Source organism: Phalacrocorax carbo, chromosome Z, assembly GCF_963921805.1.
Source record: "Phalacrocorax carbo chromosome Z, bPhaCar2.1, whole genome shotgun sequence".
NCBI classification, from domain to species: Eukaryota; Metazoa; Chordata; class Aves; order Suliformes; family Phalacrocoracidae; genus Phalacrocorax; species Phalacrocorax carbo.
The window spans coordinates 24,739,546-24,757,728 of NC_087548.1; the positions used below are offsets into that span (position 1 = coordinate 24,739,546).

The 18,183-nt window shown below is 36.6% G+C and overlaps 1 protein-coding gene across 1 annotated transcript in view; it reads left to right on the forward strand.

Moving 5' to 3' along the window:
- The window catches only part of RGS7BP (regulator of G protein signaling 7 binding protein), a 41,652-nt gene extending 38,900 nt beyond the window's left edge, over window positions 1-2,752 (forward strand). The window contains exon 6 of the mRNA XM_064438402.1: window positions 1,746-2,752. Within this exon, the coding sequence (XP_064294472.1) occupies window positions 1,746-1,837 (92 nt within the window). The 3' untranslated portion in view covers window positions 1,838-2,752. The remainder of the gene's footprint in view (window positions 1-1,745) is intronic.
- The last annotated feature ends 15,431 nt before the right edge of the window (window positions 2,753-18,183 follow it).

Sequence of the window (18,183 nt, forward strand, 5' to 3'; positions counted from 1 at the left end):
CAATCTAGTATTAATCATAATATAGTAAGAGGTGAATATAGAATTGATGAATTCATTATACAAGTAAGAGTTTATGGCAGGATGGCTTGATGAAACTATGTGGAAGGAGAAGGGGAATTGTTTATGATACATGGTAGAGATGTGCCATTGTAGAGACTGGAAAAATGCCATAAAGTCTATGCCTAGACTAGGAGAAAGGAGCATGGTGGAAATAAGGAAGAAAAAGGCAAATTTGGGAGATATAAAGCATACAGAAACTCAAATTCAGAACAGAGATAAAGGTGTGCAGAATTCTTCTCTGCTGTCTGATGTTTACACTGCCCTTCAAAACTGGCCAGAAAGTCACTGAACATCTGTGCAGCAGGATGGGAAACATGTCAGCTAGAGTTCAAAAGCTCTGAGACATGCCCCAGGACCAGGTAATCACAAATGGTATTTTTGCAGCTCCCACAGACTCCAACTGTGATCATAGTTTACAGATGGCCCCTGAGAATGGATGCTTCAGGCATGGACAGTCATACTCATTAGTCATACAGCCATTAAAATTTTTTAAATATTCCAGGACCTTTAACGGATTAAAGCTAGATAACAGTATAAGTAAATACAACAAACAAACAACATTATAGGTAATTAGTATGGTCTGGACTTCAATTTTGACATGTATATGAATTACAAGCAGTGTTTAACAGAATGATCATGAGGTGAATGAATGCCATTGAATGTGCTGATCTTTACAAGACCCAATCCTGCTTTCAGTAAATGAGTGAGTGTTTTGCTGTTGATTTCAGTGGCAGCCAGAACGGAGTTAAGGTTGCAAGCCCACAGAAGTTTTACATAATGTTACTGATTGCGCACCTGTATTTTTTGTATGGAATTCTCTTAAGTGGCAGCAGGAAAGTTATTATGCTAAGATGTGGTTCATAAACTTGAGTCACAATATTAAATGATCTCTTACTGATGTTCTTATAGTTACGTTTTTGTATTACAGTAGAGTCTAGAGCCTAAAATCAAAACTAGGTCCCTGATGTGACCAGAATAGGAACATAGTGAGGCTTAGCTCTTAGCCTGAAACCATGCCTGAAGATGGCTCAAATTCAAGGTGAAGTCTAAAGATTTGGTGAGATAGCTTGCTGACAGTGCATGAGTTAACGTAAGTATAGGCACTAATATATACATTTCATATGAATTGAAAAGGAGTTAATACAAAAGGTAGAAGGCTAACGAGAAACAGGGTGAGCATATTGTGCTTACTTTCCCAGACAAGTGCTTTTTTTCTTGATGTGCCAAGATGTTCCAGTGTTGCAGCTTTAAATCTCTGGTGTGTACAAAGGGCCACCCAATAAAGTGTTTTCTTAATGTTTAAATTAAGCCAGAATTTAACCTTAGGACTGACATTTCCAAACTTGCATGTCTGCAAAATCTCAGGCAACTTATCTTTAGGTTTTATTTGGGACCCTAACATGATTCATGCATGCAGGAATATTGTGGCTCAGGTCTCCCAATACTGGAGGTGTAATTTCCTTTAGGTTTAGTCATTGATCTGGTATTCTAATTGCCAAAATTTCTATTGCATTATCATGGAGATCCTGATAATCAGCATTGTAAGACTTTGCTCTGTGCCTAGAACAATGGGATCTATTACTTGATCATGTAGGTGCTGCTAGGACACATAAATGATATAAACTCTTCTCTGTGTGTGCATGTGTACATGCTTGTATTAAAATGTGGGGTTTTTTTCATCACAGATGATAGCAGCCTCCTACACTTGACTCCGTATCCGTTGGTAAGAAGACGGAAGCGAAGATTCTTTGGACTGTGTTGTCTTGTCTCAAGTTAGAAGATGAAGTACAGAAGCACCAAGAAAATCATAACTTTGATTAAACCACTATTATTTGACCACTGAAAAGATGAACATTGCTACAGTTGGTTATAAAGTACGTTTTCTATACTAGCCTATTTCTTTTTCTCTTCTGCTCCATCCTTTTCAAAATAAGGGTTTTAATAGCTTAAAGTTATGGTGGTCAACAACCAGCTGTGGGATAGCTCTAGCATAACTAAGAATGTTTTTAAAACTTTTTAAAGTATGTTTTGCATGCTTACTTTCAACCACTCAGAGAAAAGACACACAAATTATGTTTAATAGATAATTTTAAAGTTTTTTTTATTGTTTGAACTGCAGCTAAAAGTTTGTGCATAGTACAGTACTCTTATTAGTATCATATCAAAATACTTGATCATATTCTAACAGTCTTTAAGCATAGAAAACTATTTAACAGCAAAAATACAAAAGTTCTAAAACAAGTAAACAATATTGTAACAGAATTTGCATAAAATCTCCAGTTGCTTTTTGTGCTCTCATTCATATTTAGTCTTCCACTATATCTCAATTTAAAAGCTTCATTGAAAAAACTTAATTTATGATACACAAACCATATATGAAAATACCTAGAACTTGTAAATACAGAGAAATCAAAATATCTACATACTGTACAATGCATAGAAGCAACAGATTTCCTTTTAAGCCGATAGTATCTCTACAAGCTTTTGGAAAAAATAAATAATTTATTAAAAGACAGTCTACTAAAATAAACAATGTAAAACACAATACCAACCCATTTTGTTTCCAATGGAATTCAAAGCATGGTGTCTGCATATCAGTAAGTATTAACTCATATAGGGCATGCCAGAATTATCTCAGACTGTAAGATATTAAGCGTTTTACATTGTTAATAAAGTTTTTTATTTAAATTAACTGTTGTCTTGTTTCTAGTTATATTGACGGAATATGTCTTTTTTTCCAATTTTGTTGTTAGAGTACTACACAAAGTTTCTATAAGTTTTCCATTTAAGAAGTAGGTTGACAAAGACAGATAAAACATAATGATCAATATATAAATGCTAAAATGACAGCTAGTAGTAACAATAGATACGAATAGGTCAGACTCATTGTACTGCTATTTCAGGATGATACGAAAGACATCAGAACTAAACTTGTGCTACGCTGCAACACTATGAAACCTGTAACAATCTGTAACTACTGTATAGAGCAGGTCACCATACCCTTGTCAGTAATACATGAGGAAGGGGACTATGAGCTCTTCTGCCACTCCACCGTGACCCAGCATGCCAACAGGAACCAAAGTCCTTCTTACTGTGTAAGGGCTTTGTGGTGGGTAAGGAGATATTGTTTCTTTGTCACAGGAAACACCCATACAGTTAAATTCACCATGGTTTTTTAGTAGGATATTAGTACACTCCCCAGAGCAGTTTGTTAAGGATAGCTATTTGCTGAACTAGCTCTAGAACCTACAAAGTCTGATCTAACTGGATTTTCTACCCAGTTTTTCTCCTGGAACGCTGTTTGCTGAAAAAGGAAGGAAACACCCGCATTGTCAGAAATGTTAGTGTACTGTCTATAGCAAGGATCAAAAATTCTGATCTAATTCCCAAGAAGGGAAGGCAGAATCTTTTCTTCCTGAAAAACCACACCACTCCTGTTTCAGGCTTTCATATAACTGAACTTTCAGCATTTCTCTGGAAGGATAGTTTTCTTTTCATGCAGATAAAGCAGAATGTTTTGGTTTTTTCCAGGTTGGACTGATCTATTCATTTCTTACCTTTCAGTCTCCCAGGCAGAAAATGTGTTTTTGAATAATCAGGCCCCAAAATAAATACTTTACATGCAACAAGGACAAATAAATCTAAAATGCTGTAATGGAAATTGTATGTTTCCATAAGCAAAATGAATTCCATCTGAGTGGATTAAATTCTTTAAATAGCACATAAAAAGGTAACTGCAATGCGTTTAAGACTTTGGACCACCAACTGTTCTTCAGCGTACACGGCATTTAATGCAGGGACATCCCTACGCACTCACAAAGCTGTATGCTTGTGAGCACGAATGCATTTTTAAGAAGAATGGAATAAAAATCCACAGCAGGAGGTTTTTTCAAAGTTAATTCTTTGACATATTCCCCACATCCCTCATGAACAATGTCCTCGTTAATCAGATCCTTGTTTTCCATAACAAGTATTTAAATAATGTCCAAAAGATGGCAGCACCAGCCTGTTTTCATTGAAAGTCTACAGACCAATGCAGTTGCTCTATTACTCCATGCTGAGAAACACAACAGGTTTTGCAACTTACATCTTTGGAAAAATAACTCCTGATGTCTAATGGTGATTACAAAATATTGTATGGGAGATGATCTGTAATTACAATTAAATAATTTCTTTTGATTCAGTATGAGTTAAAAAGACAGACTGATAGCATTTTGTTAATCCTGCAGACATTAATGCCAAAAAGCAGTGTATGAACACAAGACTGAGTATGCAGCAATGCTATGAGAGACAAAGGGAGAAACACATTTTCACACAAGCAAATGATATTATTTCTTTTAAAATCTTGTCATATTGGCACACACAGAGAAATTGGTGTATCAGGTCAGTGTGATGCATTTTTTTACTTTCAAAGGAAGATGGGCAGATTAAGCAGTCAGCATGTCTAGTGCAGTACCTGCCCATGTATCATCACACAGACATTAACATGTCAAGTTACATGACAGCTCCTATCTCTCTATTTTTATGGCCTCTGTTGCAATGGAATACACATTAGTGAGACAAATTTATACATGTTAATTAATTATGCAAAGCTCTCGATGTCAGTTGGACCTCATCAGGATGAGCTGCACAGTTTTAGCACATTCTGTGATGGAAACAGATTTACATATGTTGTCTTTAAAGTCATTTTTGTTTGCACTGTTTTAAAGTGTGCAGTAATATGCACGTCCTTGTACCTTTTGTTGTTCTGGAAACTTCAGTTATCTTTCTTCTTCCTGAACTAAAGACTACTAAAATTTTAGTCTTTTTTCATTTTAAAGCCTTGCCGTACTTCTAACCAATTTTGCAGCTTCTCTCAAAACCCTTGTATTTATTATACCTTTAACTACTCCTAATGGACATGTGCTTTAATTCCCAAGCTTTATGGCCACTTAAGGAATATTGGTGATCAAGGGCGAATGGAATGTCCTCCAGTTATCTTTCAATAGATAGTGGCCACAAAGCAAGGCCTGGAAAGTATCTGAATTGAAAAGGTGTTAAGGGATAAATTGGCTTAGTTAGGAATGCAGAGGATTACCTTTCACTAAAATTCGAAAGGAAACAAAAGAAACTTCTTTTAAGCTCCAGAACAACACGTAGTTCCAAGAAGGATAAATGTTAATGACATTACTACATTTTAGTTTAATGGATTAGGGCAATGTGGGATCAAAGTTTAAAACTTACCACAACACAATGACATACATATCACTTAAAGGTGATTTAGAACCATTCTTTTATTTGTGTATTTTTCAAGTAGTACAAAACCTCACAACTTCACATTGATAAATGCCTGAATGCATGGAAACAAGCAATTTGGGGAAAATACTGGGGAAAACAGTATTTGCTTTCTAAATCCTTAATAGCGTTTGAATGCTTTAGTTAAAAATACTGTAGGATAAAGACACCACAACTCTTGCAGGAACAAGAAACACAATTTCTCTACCCACCAAATATGTCAAGTTCCACCAATTCTTTTTACTAAAACCTTGTGCAGCTCTGGCTTTTCAGAGCAAAGACAATTTCTTTGTAACAACTGTTCCATTGTATAACCACCATTCACCCTTCTTCTTTTCACAAATATTCATGTCATAAACAATACCTGTCTCAAAAGTCAGTTATGTATGTGCAGTGTGGAGTGTAAAGTTTTCAGAGCAGAAGCAAAATACAAGCATATAGAAATAGACAGTAATCACATATTGCAGGCTGCATGTTAACTTACACAATATGTAGAAGTTAGCATGAAAAATCTGCATGTTAACTTATAGAATGCATAAAAGGTTGTCCCTGTGACCTATTAACTATTCTTCCCATGCAGGCTTACTTGAAATGAGATACAATATAAAGACATAAATTTATGAATATAAGGAAAAAATATATAAATTAAAGGACTTTCAAGAGTTTGAAGAGCTATCTGGACTGCAGTAATGCTAGGACTACTAAAAGAGATGTTTATTACATAGCCCAAAATTTATTTTCTTTGAAGCAGATACAGAGACTCCAAAGATGTGAAGACAGATAATCAGTGGAAATACAGTAAACTAAATTGAAATGAAGCTATGAGAAAAATATTAGTGAACATGACAACAAGCTTAACAGAACTTTTTTGTTGAACACTGTGGTGGGTTTACCTTGGCTGGCCAATAGGTCCTCACCAAACCGCTCTATCACTCCCCTCCTCAGCTGGATAGGGTGAGAAAAATATGACAAAAGGCTTGTGGATTGAGATATGGACAGGAAGATCACTTAGCAATTCAGTTACTGTCATAGGCAAAACAGATTCAACTTGGGGAAATTAATTTCATTTATTACCAATTGACGAGTAATAAAACCAAATCTAAACCCACCTTCCCCCACCCCTCCCTTCTTCCTGGGTTCAAATTCACTCCCAATTTCTCTCCTCCACCCATGAACAAGCATCATGAACACAGAAGGGGCAAGGCTTTGAATTTAGTGGGAATATAGTAGAAAAGTGGGTAATAGCAGGAAAAAAGAGAAAAAGCTGCAAGGCTTTGATGACATCCAAATGACTTCAATAATACTTTAAAGAAATAATGCTTTCACTTTCCCACTGTGCCAGAAACAAGCTGTAGTTGGCAAGAGATAAATAAATGATAATAAAAGAGATAAATGATTTAGAAGTGCCTAGTGATGTTCTGCAAATATTGACAGGGAAATTCTAAATCCAACATGTTTTTCACACAACCTGGCAGGTATCTCTATAAGTAGAACTACATTTCCTTTTATATGAGTATTCTATAAATCCAGGTACAATTGAGTCTGAATTTGTTTACATGTCATTTATGAGGGGGACATATACTCCAGAAACACCTCACAGAATTATTCATAAAATGTATAGATGCTTGTGAAACAGTACACAAAGTCTGTGTCAAATGCAAATTGTCTCAGTAAAGCCATAAATAAATTCTAAAGTATTGATATGTTTTGCATTATAACTAGCACCACAATCAGCTAAATGTCCCAGCTTTTGTTAGTATTAATTATTAATGAAAAATATCGTGCTAATACAGAAATGCCTATACATGGGCTCTTGGACTATGAAGAGCGGTGGAACCCCATCTACAAACTGAGGGATGGGGAAGAGGAGAAAATGCAGTTGGGACTGCTCTGTTAACAGTCTAGGGTTACCCACTCAGACAGCTGACAGAACAGTAGCATTCCTCAAGACTTAATGATAAAATAATTTTATCACCAAACTGATTTCAACTGATTTACTATTGGTAATAGAGCAAAAGAAGCTGATAGAGAACTACTGACAGCTTTGTGTACATCTACTCAACTCCAGTTGCAGTAAATGGAAAGAAACCATTGACTTCAAGGAAAGGTGAGTTGAGGCCTTTTAAGAAAGCTAAGAACAGGTGACAGCATTTTCAAAAGGAGTCAGTGAAACAATAATTTACTTTCTTTTCAAAAGCAATTAACCTGAATTTCTTCCATGGGACTAGAGGCAAAAACATGGATTTCTCACAGCACTGACTATTGCAATGCCCAACTCAAGACCTCTGGCACCCAAAGTAGAATCTGGAATCCTAGAAATAAATACTTAGGTGCCCTATAAAATACGTTGAGCTTCAAAGCCTGAAGGTAACATGAAATGGGAGCTGAGTTGCTTAATCCTATCACTTATAGGCATGGACAGAAGCAGGACATAAAACACATGGAAAGTGGTTTAAGACTGCAGACTCAGATGCCTGATCAGTGATCATTTTCAAATTTAAAGTTTTGGTCTGTGGCACCCAAATTTGCCTAGGACTCACTAAATTTTATTTTGGAACTGGACTAGACACAAGAGAATGGGGCAAACGTCTTTGGGATTTGGGACCCTTAGCCACTTTTATATAATTTTATATATAATTTGCAAAGCAGCTGCCAGAGTGTGACTTCCCTGGTAAGCAGTGCTCAGCTCAGCCATCTGATACCTGATTATCCATATCGCAGTCAATGTTGATCAAAGTATTGCAAAAACCGCTCCAGAATATGGCTTTTTAAGCCATACTGAGCTTAAGAAAGGGGAAATATAACTAAAACAGATTCCAGGTTTTTGTCAAGTCCCGAGCAAGCATATGGTATTAGTCTTTCCCGGTCATGACAGACAGTGCAGCAGCACATTGAATTTTACTAAAGTATTTGATTCACTGACCACAAGAGACAGCTTAACCCTTTGCTAATGTTGCAGGAATCCTAACTATTGAAAGCCAGAATATAGCGTTGATGTGTGAATTCATTACAAAGAGATTACCACCCAAATGTAGTAGCTCAGTTTACATGATTAAAAAAAAAAAAAACAAAACAACAAAACAACAAAAAAACACAAAACAAAAAAAACCAACCAAACAAAAAAACCTACAACATAATTTTGCCCTTTTAGTCCTAAAGCTTTTGGTCTGAATAGAATAAGTATTCAAACTGACATCACTCAATGATCTTTCAGTGTTGTGAAGCAGAAACACTGCTGCCTTTCAGAGGTGGAAAGAGAGATTAGCTAAAGGCTGCAGCTAGGTGTTTGTAGAGCCTCATCACCTAATATGTCCTCCCATTCCAAGTGGGTTTTTCTAGCTAAGTCCTGAAAACCTCAAAAGGTGGAAATTCCACAGCTTCCCTGGACAACCTGCCCTAGTGCTGCACTACTTTCCTAGTGAAGAACTATCACATATAATAGATTTCTAATGTTGTGTCATCTCTCAAGAACAAAATCTAAGTCTACTATATTATTTCTCAATACTTTCAACCTCCTCACCTGCTTTTGTGAAAAACAAACCCAAATAAAACAAAACAAAACAAATAATAAACCAGATTAATTCCCTTCTTACAGTGCAATCGGAGAGTAACAGGTAGCCACAACACAAAAAAACCCCCCATAGTTGTCAGTAAATTCTTTATTGCTGGTTTCCCATATTTCATTTCTATCTACAGTTTAAGCACTTCTGTGATTCAAGGAAGGTCTTTTCACTTGACTTTCATACAACTTCCAAAAGAAGACAAGGCATTGAAGAATTAAGAGGTATTTCTGAATAAAGTTCCTACCAACTCATGTTTTTTTGATAATTTCTAAGGAAGGCTACTGTCTGATTCCCCACAGATTATATATTTTAACACCTTCTATTAAAAAATACTGTAGAAATCATGTCTACTGATGACTTGTTAAAAATTTCTGTTCTTGATGGAAGGGGAAACATAATATTTGATGTAAATGCTGGTTGGTGTGGCAAAGAATAATATTATGCCATTTGGGTACTTCTGGGTTCCAAAACCCCAGGATTTTTATGCATTCTCTATAAAGATTTTATGTTCTAGCGTTCTTTTCTTCTAATCAAGACAACCAGTTGGATACAGAATTTAGCTAACTATTTTAGTTTTTTTAAAAATACCAACCCAAATATATGTAATAGAATGCTTCATCTTTGGTATCTGGAATCAGATCTTCTCTTGCATAGAATAGAAACAATTCAGGTGTGATAGTCTTTTTTTATCCAGCCCAGATGACATCACTGTTCCACCATGTTTACATTTTCCTTGGATCACAGAAGGAATGAGAACAGACATACTACTAACCAACCTCATTGCCACTGTGAAATGTCCTTTCAGACTGATATAGAATGCTATTTTGTGCGAGCTTGAAAAAGCTTTAAAATAAAAAACTATTACAAATGCATTTTTGTCAAAGAGAAATATCCAGACAATAAGGAAAGTAGCACAAATTATGAGGAAGAGTAGTAAAAACAGTTGGTGATGCTTTGTTTCAACAATCACGTTGCAGAAGTCTGAGTAACCCGAGTCCTATGAAACATGCCAATGGGCAAAGTCTTATACACTGTCAGGATTTGAACCCATCTTTACCCATCATTACACTGATAATCACCACACTGCACAGGCAGCTGAGAGGAGGTTTAGCACCAGAAAAGCAAACAGCTGCTCCACCAGCTTCCTTATAAAGAGGGACAGCATCCCCCAATCAACTGTGATAGTAATGTAAGTAACCTGTGATTGCACCCTGTGATAAAGGTGGATCCTAAAGCAAGCAAGATGTTCAGTGGCTCAACACAAAACCAGCTTCCCCCTCCTCGCTCACAGCTTCCCCACAAATAAACCCACCCAGGATGAACAGAAAGAGGCAGCCCTTTTATCTGGAAGCACACTGAGACCACCCCAGTGCCACCACCTTCCCTTCCCAGGGCGCAGAGAAGAGGTGAAGAGGTGGCAGGAAGGTGGGATGATGGCTGGTGTTCCTCTGTGGGGCCTCCCCTCCCACTTGCTGCCAGCCCCTTCCCCCTGCTTTTCCCTCCCCACGTTTGGCACACGTATCCCTTCACAGCCTTGATGGGGGTGTAACTTAGTGTAATTAGGAAAATGTAAATGAACAGGTTTCCTTAGGGATGGAACGTAGGGGCCTTGGCAGACATGGGTGTTGTGAGGCACACAGGAGCTGAAGGCAGCAGGCACGCTGGCAAGCTCACCGCCGGCTGGGGAAGGCGTGGAACTGAAACTGTGCTGTTAGTGTTCATTCTGCAGGTCATACTCTCCTTTGTTTCTGGTACCCCATGTTGGGTACCAGAAAAGACTGCTGTGGTCACAGATCTAAAACACGGCACCATATGAACTACTATGAATAAAATTAACTCCATCCCAAAACCACTACATCATGCCATCATAAGGAAAATTTAAAATTACAATTTTAAATTATACTTTTAACTTGATTTGATGTTCAACTTACAAAATCTGTGTCAGAAAATGGCGAAAAATACAATAACCAACTTTTATACCATTTCAGGAATAAATGCTCAGTGAATCACTGATATCTCTTTTTTAAATGCCTACTGGTCTTATGTCAGTGTAAAGGTGAGGTTCCTCATAATGTCTGTAAGAGTTATCCTACCTATTGTCCAGCTTCATGGATAAGAGGCAAGAAAAGCTAAGAAGATATCTACTTCTGCTCCCGCTCAGTCCTGAGTTTCTTCAGTCACTGAAGAGATTTGTACCATTATTTTGCAAAGTTTGTGGTCCTGTTTAAGTTCCAGGACCTTGAAGGCACTGATTGTCAGGCAGAAAAACTTACCCTTTACCAGCAAAACCTTCCTTTTCTGCTTCAAAAAAAGCTGAGCCAGGCTAAATGCAAGTGGACAGGACACATTTTCTAGGGGTCACAGTAGGGCCAGGTTGAAACACTGACTTTAAACTGTTCCACAGCTGAATCATTTATATTTAATCTAGAAACCTTTCTCCAGAGATTCTATTTCTTTGTAGTATTTTTAAAATTTCAATTACTGCCTCAGTCATTTCTCAGGTAAGAAACCTTAGGTAAGAGGTATACCTTTTAGTTGGTGGTTATACCCTCCAGTGTTTTTTTCAGTTTAACCTGCTCCCAGTGTATGCATAATGCATAATCTGCTGTCCAGATCTAGCCTCATGTTGCCACTCTCAGACATTTTTTTGCTTTCCTGTCTGAACTCATCTAGCTTTGAACTAACGGTCTCCTCCTCTCTAGTACTTGAGGCTTCATCTTCTTTCCTATTACCTGTAAATCTTCTCAGTGTGATAGTTAGATATCTTCCATTCTTTTTAAACACATTAAAGTACCAGCAGTAATGGGAATTCTGGACTTCAAAAGAGCACCTGGTTCTATTTGTCCAGTTTGTTGCTGTCTCATGCAACCACAGCTTTCTTAGAGCCATTACTTGTACCAAGCTCTCTCTTTCAGAAAGTTGTATTTCTTGCTCTTCTGGGACTGTGGTTCTTTGATGTCTAGATAGTTTCTGCCAATTTCCAGCCTAAATCTACTCCTGGACAACCAATACAAATTTGTTTGTATACTTATATTATCTTTTAAGTGCTTTCTTTGCTGTTATTTACATCTTATCCCCTAATATTTAGGAGCTTGCATTTCGCTAATTGAAAATTCAAGTTTTTCTAGTTTCCTGTAAACATTCATATAGCAATATCTTTAGAGTGAAAATGCATTCCTCCTCAAAGACTGAATAGAAACCAATTTTCTTCTGGTTTTGAGTTCCTTCAGTAACAGTTTACTGAAACAAAACTTAATACAATGCACTTATCAAATTTCAAAGGGAAAAAACTTAGTAAAGGAAGGTTTTGTTTAGGAATACAAAGATCTGTTTAAAGCATCCAGAAAAGAGCAAAAACATAGTTTAATTTAATAATATGAAGGGTGTGATTTTTTTCACTCATATTAGGAATAGCTTTTTCATTTTTAGCCATCAAATAAAAAGCAAATCTACACATAGACTCATTTCACAGTGGAAGATAAACATTTATTCCTCTCTGCTTTTTCTTCCTCTAATTTACTTAGCTCCTGTATTCTCTGCATTAACTTGGAAAGTTATTTTCTAGACATCTGGGGAAATTTAAAGAAATGTCAGCATTGAAAAGAGGCTTTCTAATCTTTTCTGTGCTGCAACTTAGAAGGAAAGTAATAAAGCTTCTGAAGCTGGGGCAAGGTGGGGAGGGGGGAAGGGGGAAGAGAAAGCTGCTGATTACACCACCACCACTCTTTTGGCTGCCTTTTTCCAGATTCAAACCATTAGTCTTTTTCAGTCAGGAGAAGATACAGTAACAGCAGAAACAGCAATTGCACATGGAATAGACCTGGCAGATGTTCTAGAAAGAGAGTATTATTTAAGGTTCAGAATGCTTCAGAGATTTGGAAAGGTTTGGCAAAGCAAATTCATAGAATTTAAATGTAACAAGATATTTCCTTAGGAAGTCAAGGCTGTATATCTAAAGAAATGGTATCTTTCAAAGGATTAAGAGTCTGCTTTTTCTCCGTTCAAAGCAATACTCAAGGTCTGATCAGTACAAATCCACAGAAGACTTTTTTTGTTAGATCCCAATCCTTCATCCATCTTCTAGTACTTTGCATTCCTAATCCCTGGCACAACCAACCTATCTCTTAGAAAGAAAACTCTGTCCTCCTCATGCTCCCTGCTTCTTTTATTCTGACGTTGGGCTTAATAGCACAGGAACTACTTTAATTTCAGTACCTCACTAGAGAGCTGATCTGAATTGAGGAAGAACCTCAAAGGGAAACTTTAGCAGCCTGTAGTAATTGTTTGGCAAGTTAGTCTCTCCATAGCAAACCATCATATACTCCTTATCTAAATATAGAAACAAAATTCTTGAGTCAAGTGTTGTATTAGAAAGTTTTTAAGATAAATGCCCAGATAATTTTGAGGTCTGTGAAACACCTACCAGCATCTAAAAGGTTTCTGTTACATATTATGTGAAGCCTGTTTGAGACAGCTCATTATTAGTGTCCAGTTGTCCAGACTTCCTGTTGTCTTCAAAAATAGATTATTTTCCTTGTAATGGTTATGTAATTCTTGAAAGTTTGCAAAAAACAGGGGTTTACAAGCATAAATATCCCTTGGCACAAGCCCAAGTCAAGATCTTAACCCATTCCTTCCTAAACATAATGTGGAAAACTGAAACCTGTGCAGTGAATTTCATATACCATGGAGTCCCGTATACTCACATTTCTAACATATGTGGAAAACTTTGCCTAACTGCACTAGTTTGGAGGGTTTGTTGCTATATTTCTGACTCCCTTTTTTTCCTGTAGTATTTCAGAATTAGTTCTTATGTAAGATTTTAAAAAATACATTATTTGGATCAAATAATTATTTTTGAGCTTAATCTTTTTTCTTAATAAGTAGAATTAACACCCAAATCACAGAAAACTCATACTTTTCAGACTAATACAGGTCAACTGTTTTGGAATAGATGCCTTCCCTGCAAATGGAAGAAAAGAGAGATAAGAGTGAAGAGAGTGATAAACAGGAGGGATGCAACAGCAGTAAAGTATTCCTTGGTGTTGTCCTTTGGAACGCATACAGTCCAGGATCAGCTAAAGCACAGCTGTCTCTTCATGAACTGACTCTAAATTTTCCTGCAAACTGGAGCACCAAAATTTTAATTCATAATATTAATTTAAAACATTAGTTGCTTCTGCCACTGAGGTAATTTCCATTAGGTTCATAAGCCTGAAAAGTTGCTCACACTTGGTTTGGCTGAAGAAACAGATGTTTTCTACGGACTTTGCTGAACTCTCTGTAAGAGGACAAATGACTTACAATAGAAGAAAATGAGTAATCAGTAGGAATTTAAAATAAACACTACCAGCATGGAGCATAGCTTAAAGCATTATTTCTGTTATATTTAAAACAGTCTTGAAAATCCCTTCTCCTCTGATCTGGGCTGGATACTAAATAATCTATGATCAAATATTTTGAAATAGATGTACCTATAAAAATCGGCTGCTGAAGTTGATCAGCTGTTCTTGTCTGCATGGTCTTAGGACCATCTGTCTTCAGTATTAGATTACTGTAGTGCAGTTGTCCCCAAAATAAGCTATAGTTTTGATTTTTTAATTAAGTATAGAAGTTCTACATAGATAAACATTGTAATTTGGAAAGTATATCTTCAGGATATCACTGCAAACTATTGTAGTGTTACCTTGGAATAGAGGATCCATACAGGTGGCTTATAACTACTAAGCTTTAAAGTGCACTCAGCCAAGAGTATCCTAACACAATATTCATATACTGTTATTATACAGCGTGTTTCTTACAGCTCAACTTAATTCTTTGTTGAAAATCTCCGATTGTCAAAATTCCGCCATAATATTTTATAAACCATTACACTAAGTTAAAGCCTCAGGAATCTTTATATACAAAAAAATAAGGATTAATCATTCTTCTTCACTGTACACTTTCTCTCTAGGACAAATATTTAGGCGACAAAGAAAACTGTAAACAATAATTAGTCACATTTTCAATACTATGCTAGAGTTTAAATGAACTCTGCTAAATAGCCTGCTTCTGTTACAGACTTTTCTCCTTTATTGCTGTTATTTAAACTACAACATTATAGGAGAATATTTGCATTTCTAGACAAACATTTACTTCTGACCACCTTTCTCAAATAATTAATCAATTTTTTAACAGAAAAAATATATCACAGTCTTGGCAGGAAAGGATTTTCCTGTACTGGATAACTGGTTTAGACTGCTTGTAGCTTTTCCATCCTTGTACTTCCTCTTGCATTTCTCTAATCCCATTGGTTTCTTCACTCTTGTACCTCTTCTGCAATTGCTTATTTTCTGCTACCACCACCTCATCTTGTATTCTTCCTTATCCCCTAAATTCATCTTTGTGACTGTTATCCTAGAATTTCTTGTGAACAGTTTCAGTGTTCTGGCATTTTTATTATAGAAGCATTTGGGGCATGTTTTTTTCTATGCATCCATGTTCTTATTTACTGTGATTTGCGCCTTAGAACCTCCATTAACACCCCTCTCAGCTACTGCTGCCTTGAGGCAGAGGAATTGTGGTAAAATGCACCAAGTATGTGTTTTGCCTCAGGGAGTCTCCAACGTACAGTTATTTTGTCAAATTAAGACAAGTGAGTCCCCAAGACATGGCAATTTGAGAACCATTGTTCTAACAGCTTCACTGGTGGCTCTACTGTGGAGACTGCAGGGCCCTACTGAATCATCCGTTGAGTTAAAAGGTTTGTGATATTTGACATTCTGTTCTACATACATATGGATTGCACCCTTTTTTGACTGAGATGATGTGAGGAACTGGAGAAGATGAGCTGCTGAAAATGCAGCTCAGGAGTTCCTGGAACTGATTATTGTGTGAAACAGACAACAAGCACCATTTCAGATACATTACTCATGATACTCCTCAGAGTGACCTGCAGCTACAACTTGCTTTGTTGTCATCTATAAAAGCACCAAGTAAATACAGAGTTCAGTATGCATTGATTATCTCAGCAGCTTTGATGTCCTTAAAGATCAAACCTGTAAGGTTACTCAGTCTGTTCCAAGTTCACAGTTAGACACTACAATTTTTTCTAGCTATAATTGCTGTGTTGCAATTCTTAGCTGTATTATGATTCTTCAATATGATTTATTGCTGAAAGAAAAAAGGCAAAACCTTTCAGTTGTAGAGTTGTGCAATAATACTGTATCACTCGTAATTTATTTTCCTTTTAGTTTTAGTTCCACCTCTTGGGTACTTATGGCCAAGACTTTTATTTGTCCCTTGCAGACTGCACAAGAACCAACATAGACCACCGAAGAGAGCTCAGAATACTACAAAATAAGTATGCTGCAAAGAATGATGAAGCTGCAATTTTTGTGCTGTGAATGTGTATTTCCTTTAGCTATTCATAAAACAATAGCTTAATTCAGCTTTGATTCAGTGATTCCAGCATTTGGTGCACTTTAGAGCACAGTCTGTTCCCCGGCTAGTAGGTGGATTGCAGATATGCACTTTTTTTCTCCCGCTCTCTGGGAAAGAAGACCTAAGGAAACACCAAGTATCTACTTTGTTTCCTGGTGCCCATTGACAAAGGTTGATTTGCATTTCAGAGATTATTGTAAAGTGTATGGAGGTTGCTGACTCTTCATTATTCTATCCACTTGACAGGCCTTTACCTTCATTTTTTTGCTTCTTCCCACCCCATATTCTACTCACATGCATTATTTTTGTCTGTCTTTCTAAAAACAGGCATTTCATTCTGTAACTGAGATAAGCTGACAGGGAATGACAGTCCCTGTTTGTACCAGCATCACCTTCATATTGTTATATCTCTGGTGTTTGTTGAGTAGCAGACATACAATCAGTACCTTGGGCCTGTACAACAGCAGCAGTTACATCAGGCATTGCCGTTAAAAGTGTGATTCATGAAGACTGAAGCTACTTGATATGAGTTAAGAAATAGCTGAGAGTTAATATTAGAAGTCTTGTTTTGATACCTAAACCTGCTGAATGGCACTTCTTCCTCTGGAACCAGAGTAGGCATTCTGGATCAAGCTGAAACTCAAGTGACACAGTAACATTTTTTACAACACATCAGACTCACTAACATTATGGCTAAATCAATAAGAAAAACAATATTTATTTTTATATCACTTCTAAAAATTAGCAAATATTAACTTGTCAGAGAACTGTTCATTGCAGCATCTCCTTAACATAACAGTCAATATACCTGAAACCTTGAGCACTTCTGTTGCAAAACCTATTGGCTTTAATATACACCTTTGTAAATAAAATGGGAATATGGCCTGAAAAATACGCTGACACGATATTCTGTTACACAAATGCACAAATAGAGAGAATACTGATATTTAAATTGTTCAAGTTAGAAAAGCCTTTTTCCAATATGAAAATCTGTGTACGCTAGTTAAGGTGGCAAAACACAAACATTTAAATTCATGCCTTATATTCTTGTACAAAATACCATTGTAACTACCATAAATAGCTGCTGTAACGCTGCATGGAAGGTAATTGCACTGTCATTTAGATAAGTAATCATTTGATTTCAGGAATTAGGACTAGAATCTAAAATTGCTGTCTGAAACTACACAAAAGAGTAAGGAACACTACTAAAATATATACCAGTTGTTTTTTTAAAAAAAATTGCAATGAGTTGCATAAAGCTGTGGCTTGATTAATTATTTCCTTTGGCAACAGTACTGGCTCAAGCAGCCCACAACTCCCCTGTTGCTCTCTACAGAATGACTGGCTTCGAGAATTAATCCAGTCAAAAATAAACTCTAATAATCCACAGCAACACTAAGGAGACTAAAGTGAATAGGGTGGCAGCATCTGTTAAATTAGTACTTAAGTAAGAAATGTTCCTTACGCTATGCACATGTATCAGCTAATTAAGGAGTCCAGTCTCTCTTCAGTTATATTATCCAAGTCCATCCCAGAAATGATATATACAACATGAAAAAATAGATTGGACCAAAGTAAGAAGAGCAGATGCAAGTACTCTTGCTATCCTCTACTAAGAGACCTACACAAGGTTACAGATTATTTCTCTTTGCTCCAGGGCTTCCATGGGTATTTTGATCTTTAATGTTCCCTTAGCACAGCTTCTACAGCATGAGTTGCCCAATAAGCAACCTGGTCTGAGAGATAAAAGTTTGAAAGACAGAGTTAGATCTAGATATCTCTGTTTCCAGCCAAATGCAGTAACGATTAAAACACCATAAACGTTTTGTACTGACTCAATGCTTTAACCCACTGTAGAAAACAC